Raw genomic sequence first — 11790 nt, forward strand, 5'->3', positions numbered from 1 at the left:
TAACATCAAGGCGGTGGCCCGTTCCTGTAGGTTCATGCTCTACAACATCCGCAGAGTACGACCCTGCCTCACACAGGAAGCGGCACAGGTCCTAATCCAGGCACTTGTCATCTCCCGTCTGGATTACTGCAACTCGCTGTTGGCTGGGCTCCCTGCCTGTGCCATCAAACCCCTACAACTCATCCAGAACGCCGCAGCCCGTCTGGTGTTCAACCTTCCCAAGTTCTCTCACGTCACCCCGCTCCTCCGCTCTCTCCACTGGCTTCCAGTTGAAGCTCGCATCCGCTACAAGACCATGGTGCTTGCCTACGGAGCTGTGAGGGGAACGGCACCTCAGTACCTTCAGGCTCTGATCAGGCCCTACACCCAAACAAGGGCACTGCGTTCATCCACTTCTGGCCTGCTCGCCTCCCTACCACTGAGGAAGTACAGTTCCCGCTCAGCCCAGTCAAAACTGTTCGCTGCTCTGGCACCCCAATGGTGGAACAAACTCCCTCACGACGCCAGGACAGCGGAGTCAATCACCACCTTCCGGAGACACCTGAAACCCCACCTCTTCAAGGAATACCTAGGATAGGATAAAGCAATCCTTCTGCCCCCCCCCCCCCCCTTAAAAGATGTAGATGCACTATTGTAAAGTGGCTGTTCCACTGGATGTCATTAGGTGAATGCACCAATTTGTAAGTCGCTCTGGATAAGGGCGTCTGCTAAATGACTTAAATGTAAATGTAATGTTAAATGTCTAATGTATCTATCCTCTTGCTCAGTTGTGCACGGGGCCTCCCAATCTTTATATTCTGGTTAGAGCCAGTTTGCGGTGTTCTGTGAAGGGAGAAGTACACAGCGTTGTACGAGATCTAAAGTTTCTTGGCAATTTCTCGCATGAAATAGCCTTCATTTCTCAGAACAAGAATAGACTGACGAGTTTCAGAAGAAAGTTTTTTTGTTTCTGGCCATTTTGAGCTTGTAAACAAACCCACAAATGCTGATGCTCCAGATACTCAACAAGTCTAAAGAAGGCCAGTTCTATTGCTTAATCAGAACAACAGTTTTCAGCTGTGCTAACATAATTGCCAAAGGGTTTTCTAATGACCAATTAGCCTTTTAAAATGATAAACTTGGATTAGCTAACATAACGTGCCATTGGAACACAGGAGGGATGGTTGCTGATTATGAGCTTCTGTAATATTCGATAAAAAAAATCAGCCGTTTCCAGCTACTATAGTCATTTACAACATTAATGTCTACACTGTATTTCTGATCAATTTGATGTTATTTTAATGGACGAGACATGTGCTTTTCTTTCAAAAACAAGTACATTTCTAAGTGACCCCAAACTTTTGAACGGTAGTGTAAGTGTACAAGCATGTAAAATATGTCATTATCTTACCTCCATACCACAACAACAAAATACTTAAAATTCATGTAATTTTGTCCATGAAACATTTAATTGAAATACTGTAGAATTCCATTAATTCCTTTGGAGGACTGCTCCTTCTGGGAGTGCCATATGACCAACCGGTGGCTTTTAAGGCTCTCATTGGCCAATACAGAGCATCAGCAATCCAGGGTTTATATACATCATTGGTTGATACCAGCAGCTGGAGCATGGCGCACACCCTTTGCTTGACCATGGTTGAGTGGGCGTGTTCTGACTGATTCATTCTTGAAGAATTGCAATATGATTTTAAAAATTCATACCTAGCTCAGTTTAAGTTCTCTCGAGCACTTTTAAGATACAAATAATGTCAAAGCACTTATTTACATGGTTATTTATTGCGTTACGTTAACAAGTACATAAAATGTTGAGATACTGAAAGCAATGTCATACAGTTTTAATAATGTAATAAGCAGGCACACCAGTTTCCAGACTATCACCAAAAATGATTTTGTGCCAACACAGTAAATATAAAGTAAATGGCCACGTTCGAGAGGACCAAAACCCTAATGTATCATAGGTAAATTGACCTGACTGACCTACAAATAAAATAACATGATGTTATTTATGATGCAAAGTCTTTTGCAGATCAGTCAGTCGGCAGTCACCTGCAATGTCAAACAAGCCCAAGATCTTGTCCCTTATGACTGACATTTTAGTCCGAGACACCTGAAAATAAAATATGAGATAAATTGATTCTTCTGTTAATTCTACATTCAACTGGCAACAACCAATATTACACATTTTACAGATAGAAAACAAATCATTTACACAGTAATACCAATAGTAATCAAACATGAATTCTGGTGTGAGGTTAATGGCCTGCCCTGTACCTCTCACGATATCCATCCTGTTCTTGCACTAGGTGATTGGTTGAGGGGACATCAGGTCAAAATCTGAGAGATTCCTGGCAACCCAAACTCCAACTGCATGATACGTGAAACACGTTGCATTGGAAATAGGAATGTTTAGCCATATGGCCCAAACCTTCTGAAATCATTTCTATCTGTAGCAAATCGACATGCGGTACTGATCCATTCCACGACACCATAAACCGGTGCCCCGATAGCCTTTCTCCCAGGTGCGCTCATCTTAAATGTTTAATGTAAGCGCTTGCCTTCATGCTAAATTATAGTTTTTCCAATTTGGGGAAGAATTGACATGTAACACCGTCACCGAAAGACACCAGGGTCCATGCTATCTGGGATCGTTGGGACGTCCCTACCCCCCACTGAAGTCGACATTTCAAATGGTTAAGGGCAAAGGTTAGGGAAGGATAAATTATGCTTAGGGTAGAGGTTAAGAACGTCCCAAGGATGTGAGATAGCATTAACAACAGGCATAAAAAAACGACGGTCGCCGATAAAGGCCATACTCAGGTTGCTCATTCATATCTTTATCTATTCGTGTTGTTTTTAGCGTTGCATAACAGAACATGTCTGCAGCACGGTACCGTCGGTTCTTGAAACTCTGCGAAGAATGGCCACGGGACGAATCAAAGAAAGGCCGTGATTTAGGAACGTTTCTACGGCAGAGAGTAACCCATGCCTTTCGTGAAGGTGAAAACACACAGGTAGAGCTAATCCATTTACAATGTCGCACGAGAACGTCAACCAATGTGGCTAGCTATCTTTAGCTAGGATGATGGGGCACCCTTCCATATCGACCTTGCAGTTGCATGCAAAACAAACATGTTTAGCAATGTAAATCAAAGTATAGAGCTATAGTCAAGAGATGTAATTGAGTTGTGGTGAGACACGACAATCATGCAGTGAGGCCAGCAGCACAGAGGGGTGGTTCACTTACAAAAACAGAACTAATTTGAAATCCATACCTCCGCTACTGTTTGGTAAATTGACGAATGAGACTGAGGAGGAAATGCAGCCTAACCTATGATCAACATGATGGCTTTAGACGTATTTTGAAACAAGGCATTATTCCTTTGCAAAAACACTTATTTTGAAATTGCAGGTCATTTTACAGATTGAGCCTCTAAATCTTAAAAACAATCCCATATAACAGTATCTGTATTTGGATAGTTTCTAGATTATATTGTATGGACCCCCTATGAACTGATCTGATCTTTCTTGACAGCTCTCTGATCCAGAGAAGTGTGATCAAATATATGAAAGCTTGGCCCGAATCAACACTAATGTATACCGAGAAAGAGTAAGTATTCACTTATACTGCACCCCCCCCCAAATTAAAATAAACATTTGCTCAGCTGAAGAAGTGTATATCAGTCTGCTAATACAGGACTAGTAAAGGCCCAGTGCAATTTATTTTTAACTAAATGTATTTGAGTGTTTATCAGCATGAGTAACTTCAGTCTGATAATTCTTTACAAAACCGTTAAACTCAAAGTACTTGTGGAATATAAAAGTACTTGCTTGATATGTTTTCCAGTTTCTTGAAATACTTAGCAAATGCAAGTTATTTCTATATGAACTGAAATGGTCTATTAATTTCTTCCATTTTAGTAGACACTCTTTTCCAGAGCAATTTACAGTAGTGAGTACATATAATTTCGTACTTATTCATACTGGGAATCGAACCCACAATCCTAGCATTGCAAGCGCCATGCTCTACCAACTGAGCCACATCACAGACCACTTGACATCTCAATGTACTGAATTACTGTATTGTGCATTGTTTTTCTTCATGGTGATGGCAAGTCTATAGGTACAAACCTAGATGACCAACCTATGTACAATACAGTAATGTACATTTACATTGTGGTTTGTGAAGATGGTAAATTAATACTGCATAAAAAGTGTTTGTTTTCCTTGTTATTTGATCAAGACAAATATTTAATTTGATGGGGTGATTTGTGTCTTTGCCCATAACACCTTTTGATATAAATGTTTGAGGACAGGGGTTTGTTCTTTGTCATTTTAATGGTATCCAGAATCGCAGAGAAAGTGTCAGGGCAACAACACTTACAATTCCAACTATTTATTCCTGCAAGATACTGTTATATACAACTGCCTTTTTTGCCAAAGTGGAGATGCATAATTTTTTGGGAGGCCTGTGCTACAGATGTTTATATCGGTCCGCTAATACTAGTAAAGGCCCAGTGCAGTACTTTTTAATTTTATAAATATATTTTTTAAATTCAGATTTTTCAGGGGGTGCTGCAGCACCTTACTATGGGAACGTATCTTTCATATAGACAGAGTAAAGACATAGGCTGCCACCTGTGCTAATTAGCTATCTAGTGTGCTCCGAACACCTGTGTGTAAGCTAACTGGATAGGAAGTGTAGTTCATCAACTGGAGGCACGTGTATGGATCTTTGCAAAACAGCTAGAGTAAATATATATATATTTTATTTAAAATATTCTTTCTCGCTGACATGTACGATAAGAGGCAAATCAGCACTTTTTGAAAACCATTTAGAAAGCGATGATTATTGACGTTTCTAAACGTTAAACAGAACGTCGGAATTGTAGTTTAACAGAGCCAAATGTGGGGGAATGTAATGGCTGAAAGGTTTTCAAGAGCTATAGTCCACAGCAATGACCATACACAGAGCGATGTCTGTTCATTACACGTGCATTTGCTAGTTGCAGCAGCTATGAAAGATCTTGGAGAAAGCCAATTGATGAAGTTGTGTCAATGAGGGTTATCGTTGCCTCTAACTCCTGTAATATCTGTTCACAGTTCCCCCGCACAAGAGACACCAGTTTTACAGGTGTCACAGTGGAAGAATGTAGAATGCTATTAACAACAGGTATGGACACATAGTCCCAAGTACATCACATTCATTATTTATGCATGCAGATACATTAGGGATGGGCAACTGGTGGCCTGCGCTTTTGTAGTTCCGCAGATCAATTCACAAGCAGTTTCTCTTATGTCAGTCACTTGCTAGGATTCCATCCAATTGGCGACAGATTTTCATGCGAATATTCTCAAATCTGAATAAAGAAAATATGCGCATTTTTCCGCCAGTGGTCTTTCCACCAAACCGACCTCTTGCACGTCCAAATCAGTCCCTGATGATGTTATGCACACAAACTACTTTTTCTCTTAAGTTTTCATGTACTGAATAAAAATGTAATGTTCAATGTGTTTCCATCATATTTTCAACTCTACCGACAGTTCTGTCACACTGTCGGTAGTAGCAAATGTTCCTACTCTGTGTGCCTACTCTGGTCATAGCACATGTGCTCTAGCCATCAGCTCGCAGATACAGTGCGTGTAGGGTAGTCTACATAATGAGGTTATTATGAATGAGCAAGAATATATATATTTCAATCAATCAAGCGTCAATCAAGCATCAATTGTCACCAGAATCAGACCCTCAATATTTGTTGAAAAAAAGCATCAAGATCACCGTGCACTGATCACCACCCAGTGAAGTTCATAAGTTATTTAATCTGTAGCCTAATAAACTACAAGGTTTCCCGACTCGTAGTGGGATGGGCAACATGTTTACTTCTATATGATGGTTATTACAGTGCCTTGCAAAAGTATTAATCGCCTTGGTGTTTTTCCTATTTTGTTGCATTACAACCTGTAATTTAAATAGATTTTTATTTGGATTTAATGTAATGGACATTCACAAAATAGTTTAAGTTGGTGGAGTGAAATGGAAACATTTACTTGTTTCAAAAATTAAAAAAAATGGAAAAATGGTGCATGAATATGGATGCACCCCCTTTGCTATGAAGCCTCTAAATAAGATCTGGTGCAACCAATTACCTTCAGTAGTCACATAATTAGTTAGATTTCACACAGGTGGACTTTATTTAAGTGTCACATGATCTGTCACGTCATCTCAGTGTATATATATACACCTATTCTGAAAGGCCTCAGTCTGCAACACTACTAAGCAAGGGGCACCACCAAGCAAGTGGCACCATGAAGACCAAGGAGCTCTCCAAACAGGTCAGGGACAAAGTTGTGACGTACAGGTCAGGGTTGGGTTATAAAAAAATACCAGAAACTTTGAACATACCATGGAGCACCATTAAATCCATTATTAAAAAATGGAAAGAATATGGCATCACAACAAACCTGCCAAGAGAGGGCCACCCACCAAAACTCACGGACCAGGCAAGGATGGCATTAATCAGAGAGGTATGAAAGAGACCAAAGATAACCCTGAAGGAGCTGCAAAGCTCCACAGTGGAGATTGGAGTATCTGTCCATAGGACCACTTTAAGCCGTACACTCTACAGAGCTAGGCTTTATGGAAGAGTGGCCAGAAAAATGCCATTGCTTGAAGAGAAAAATAAGCGAACATGTTTGGTGTTCGCAAAAAGCCATGTGGGAGACTCCCCAAACATATGGAAGAAGCTACTCTGGTCAGATGAGACTAAAATTGAGCTTTTGGGACATCAAGAAAAACGCTATGTTTGGCGCAAACCCAACACCTCTCATCAGCCAGAGAACACCATCCCCACAGCGAAGCATGGTGGTGGGCAGTATCATGCTGTGGGGATGCTTTTCATTGGCAGGGACTGGGAAACTGGTCAGAATTGAAGGAATGATGGATGTCGCTAAATACAGGGAAATTCTTTGGGAAACCTGTTTTAGTCTTCCAGAGATCTGAGACTGGGACGGAGGTTCACCTTCCAGCAGGACAATGACCCTAAGCATACTGCTAAAGCAACACTCGAGTGGTTTAAGGGGAAACATTTAAATGTCTTGGAATGGCCTAGTCAAAGCCCAGACCTCAATCCAATTGAGAATCTGTGGTATGACTTAAAAATTGCTGTACACCAGCAGAACCCATCCGACTAGAAGGAGATGGAGCAGTTTTGCCTTGAAGAATGAGCAACAATCCCATTGGCTAGATGTGCCAAGCTTATAGAGACATACCCCAAGAGACTTGCAGCTGTAATTGCTGTAAAAGGTGGCTCTACAAAGTATTGACTTTGGGGGGGTGAATATTTATGCATGCTCAAGTTTTCAATTTTTTGTTGTTGTCCTATGTTTGTTTCACAATAAAAAAGATTTAGCATCTTCAAAGTGGTAGGTATGTTGTGTAAATCAAATGATACCAACCCCCCAAAAATTAATTTTAATTCCAGTTTGTAAGGCAACTAAATAGGAAAAATGCCAAGGGGTGAATACTTTCGCAAGCCACTGTATATAAATATTTGCGCATGAAGCCGTTTCCATTGCCATTTCTCACATAATTAATTTTACCAACACAAAAAGATCCCGCTATGTTATTTGATTTTATATGGTATGACTTTACTTGCATAAAAACTGTGGATGGAATCGTGGTTTCTGACTCACTCAATTAGCTAACATTTTTATGATTGGTAAGTTAGTCTAGCCAGCAATCTAAAGTTGTAGTAGTCATGGTCAAATTACAGACCAGGGCGTTGATTTTGTTAGTCACGTTCACTCAGATATCATGTTCAAAACTGCAGACAAATTCTCCACCCTATGGCAAAAGTAGTAGAACTGCAGGAAATTAACTATTTAAAAAAATTATTCCCACACTGTGAAGAGGGGTGTTGGAGACCCCCAACAAAATTTTACTTCGGGCCCCCAAATGCTAGGGCCAGCTGTGACTGCATGTGGGTATGGATAATTAGACCCGCAAGCCATTGCGGCCTCTCATGATGAGTTCAGATTTTGTGGCCCCCATCACTGCCCATCTCTGAGCTAAATGAATATAACATGATAGGTCTAGTTTTATTGCAATAACTTAACCAACCCAAATCAAAATGCTATTACATTTCAGGACATACACACTTCCCTATTTCTCTTCAATAATACCAGATCTTCTACTACATGACCAAAAGTATGTGGACACGTGGTTGTCGAACATCTCATTCAGAAATCATGGGCATTAATATGGAGTTGGTCCCCCTTTGCTGCTATAACAGCCTCCACTTTTCTGGGAAAGCTTTCCACTAAATGTTGGAACATCGCTGCTGGGAATTGCTTCCATTCAGCCAGAAAAGCATTAGTGAGGTCGAGCGCTGATGTTGGGCGATTAGGCCTGGCTCACAGTCGGTGTACCAATTCATCCCAAAGGTGTCCGATAAGAGTTGAGGTCAGGCCAGTCAAATTCTTCCACACCGATCTCGAAGGGACAGCAGTGGAGAATGTGGAAAGTTTTAAGTTCCAGGGCATACACATCACAGACAAACTGAAATGGTCCACCCACACAGACAGTGTGTTGAAGAAGGTGCAACAGCACCTAGCGGCTGTGTGAACAGCAACAGCACCTCTTCAACTTCAGGAGGCTGAAGAAATTTGGCTTGTCACCCAAAACCCTGACAAACTTTTACAGATGCACAATCGAGAGCATCCTTTTGGGCTGTATCACAGCCTGGTACTGCCGTCAGACTGCACAACCACAAGGCTCTCCAGAGGGTGGTGTGGTCTGCATTACACGTCACCGGGGGCAAACTACCTGCCCTCCATGACCTACAGCACCTGATGTCACAGGAAGGCCAAAAAGATCATCAAGGACAATAACCACCCGAGCCATTGCCTGTTCACACAGCCGCTATCATCTAGAAGGCGAGGTCAGTACAGGTGCATCAAAGCTGAGACTGAAAAACAACTTCTGTCTCTCTATCTCAAGGCTATCAGACTGCTAAACAGCCATCACTAACATAGAGGCTGCTGCCTACATTGAGACCCAATCACTAGACACTTTAATAAATGGATCACTACACAGTAGAAACAATGGCACTTTAATAATGTTTACATATCTTACATTACTCATATCACATGTATATACTGTATGTTATACAATCTACTGCACCTTGGCTATGCCGCTCGGCCGTCGCTCATCCATATACTTATATGTACATGTTCTCATTCACCCCTTTAGATTTGTGTGTATTAGGTACTTGTTGAGGAATTGTTAGATTACTGGATAAATATTACTGCACTGTCGGAACTAGAAGCACAAGCATTTCGCTACACTTGCATTAACATCTGCTAACCATGTGTATGTGACCAATAAAATTTGATTTGATAAACCATTTGTTTATGAACCTTGCTTTGTGCATGGGGGCATTGTCATGCTGAAACAGGAAAGGGCATTCCCCAAACTGTTGCCACAAAGTTGGAAGCACAGAGTTGTCTAGAATGTGATTGTATGCTGTAGCATTAAGATTTCCCTTCACTGGAACTAAGGGGCCTAGCACGAAACATGAAATACAGCCCCAGACCATTATTCCTCCTCCACCAAACTTTACAGTTGGCACTATGCATTGGGGCAAGTAGTGCTCTCCTGGCATCCGCCAAACCCAGATTAGTCTGTCGGACTGCCAGATGGTGAAGCGTGATTCATCACTCCAGAGAACACGTTTCCACTCCTCCAGAGTCCAATGGCGGTGAGCTTTATACCACTCCAGTCCATGCTTGCGCATGGTGATCTTAGGCTTGTGTGCTGCAGTTCGGCCATGGAAACCCATTTCATGAAGCTCCAGATTAACAGTTCTTGTGCTGATGTTGCTTGCAGGGGCAGTTTGCAACTCGGTAGTGAGTGTTGCAACCAAGGACTACACTCTTCACTACATGCTTCAGCACTCGGCGATCCTGATTGGTGAGCTTGTGTGGCCTACCAATTTGTGGCTGAGCCGTTGTTGCTCCTAGACGTTTCCACTTCACAATAACCGCACTTACAGTTGACCAGGGCAGGTCTAGCAGGGCAGAAATTTTACCTACTGACTTGTTTGAAAGGTGGCATCCTATGATGGTGCCACGTTGAATGTCACTGAGCTCTTCAGTAAGGCCGTTCTACTGGCAATGTTTGTCTATGGAGATTGTATAGCTGTGTGCTTAATTTTAAACACCTGTTAGCAACGGATGTGTCTCAAATAGCTGAATCCACTAATTTGAAGGGTTGTCCACATACTTTTGTGTGTATATAGTGTATTAAAATGTTTCATGTCTGCTTCTGTCAGTGTTAGACACCTGAAGTGTTAATCTGACTCATACCACCATCTAGTGGACTTTGAGGATACCAACATGTTCAGAGAAGCTTTTTTTCTACAAGAGGAGGCCCTTTTGCACTCTTTCAGCAGGAGGCTGGCACCCAGGCTAAAGGAACTCCACAGGGTGTTGTTCTGAACATGCATGGTTGGTTCTGATGTCTCTCTAACCCCTCAACTCTTCCACCCCAGGTAACATGCAGAAGATGGATGAGGAGAAGAAGGGCTTGTGGAAAACTCTCACGGAGCGATTCTCCACCAAACAAGATGTCACCCCTGAGAAGGCTCCTGAGAACAAGTAGCACTTCTGTATGTTTTCTTTCCCCTTCAGCCACTTTAGAAATAACCAAATAAATAAGAATAATGTTTTATCTTGTCATTTTAGCAGGGCCATTGTAACATACAGAATAAATTACTGAACACAGAAAGTCTGACTGAAATGTTTAAAGTGGCAATCAGCGGTAGAAAAAATTAAGCGGACTCCCCTGTTCCGGTAAAAAGCTGAGGGATGGGGCTGGAGAACTGTAACTATACTCAAATTCATAGACAGAGCTATGGATGCAAGGACTGACCATTCATGATATCAAACTTATAGTTAACCTTGTTTTGAGGCTATATAGTGTTTGTTTACAAAAATTGAGTAAGACAAGCTTATATTTTAGGTTCTGATGGGGTACAACAGTTGAACCAAGCTCATGAGGCATTTAGAAGTTATATTCTTCAAGAATCATTATCAATTTATAAGTCCAAAAATGGATGTACTAACTGATCAAATCAAAGTTTATTTGTCACGTGCACTGAATACAACAGGTGTAGTAGACCTTACAGTGAAATGCTTACTTACAGGCTTTAACCAATAGTGCAAAAAAGGTATTAGGTGAACAATAGGTAGGTAAAGAAATAAAACAACAGTAAAAAGACAGGCTATATACAGTAGCGGGGCTATAAAAGTAGCGAGGCTACATACAGACACCGGTTAGTCAGACTGATTGAGGTAGTATGTATTTGTAAATATGGTTAAAGTGACTATGCATATATGATGAACAGAGAGTAGCAGTAGCTTAAAAGAGTGGGTGGTGGGTGGGACACAATGCAGATAGCCCGGTTAGCCAATGTGCGGGAGCACTGGTTGGTCGGCCCAATTGAGGTAGTATGTACACGAATGCATAGTTAGTGACTATGCATATATGATAAAAAGAGAGTAGCAGCAGCGTAAAAAGAGGGGTGGGGGGGGGGGCACACAATGCAAATAGTAGCCATTTGATTACCTGACCTTTTTGTCCTAGACTTCGCACTCCGGTACCGCTTGCCTTGTGGTAGTAGAGAGAACAGTCTGTGGCTGGGGTCTTTGACAATTTTTAGGGCCTTCCTCTGACACCGCCTGGTGTAGAGGTCCTGGATGGAAGGCAGCAGAGCCCCAGTGATGTACTGGGCT

The 11790-nt window shown here is 41.7% G+C and overlaps 1 protein-coding gene across 1 annotated transcript; it reads left to right on the forward strand.

The window, feature by feature from the left end:
- The first annotated feature begins 2629 nt into the window (after positions 1-2629).
- LOC129815302 (ubiquinol-cytochrome-c reductase complex assembly factor 2-like) lies at positions 2630-10783 on the forward strand. The gene is made up of 4 exons (XM_055868982.1): positions 2630-3011; positions 3533-3607; positions 5101-5170; positions 10548-10783. Exons 1-4 carry the CDS (start codon positions 2874-2876, stop codon positions 10655-10657), a joined length of 393 nt encoding a protein of 130 aa, XP_055724957.1. The 5' UTR covers positions 2630-2873; the 3' UTR covers positions 10658-10783.
- Positions 10784-11790: the final 1007 nt, after the last annotated feature.

Source organism: Salvelinus fontinalis, chromosome 18, assembly GCF_029448725.1.
Source record: "Salvelinus fontinalis isolate EN_2023a chromosome 18, ASM2944872v1, whole genome shotgun sequence".
Taxonomy (NCBI): domain Eukaryota; kingdom Metazoa; phylum Chordata; class Actinopteri; order Salmoniformes; family Salmonidae; genus Salvelinus; species Salvelinus fontinalis.

Bases quoted from the DNA above. Each gene is read 5' to 3' on its own strand.
- LOC129815302 (XM_055868982.1), top strand. From the start codon at position 2,874: ATGTCTGCAGCACGGTACCGTCGGTTCTTGAAACTCTGCGAAGAATGG. The intron at 3,012-3,532 runs GTAGAGCTAATC...CTTTCTTGACAG, and splicing joins GTGAAGGTGAAAACACACAG to CTCTCTGATCCAGAGAAGTG. The intron at 5,171-10,547 runs GTATGGACACAT...CTTCCACCCCAG, and splicing joins TAGAATGCTATTAACAACAG to GTAACATGCAGAAGATGGAT.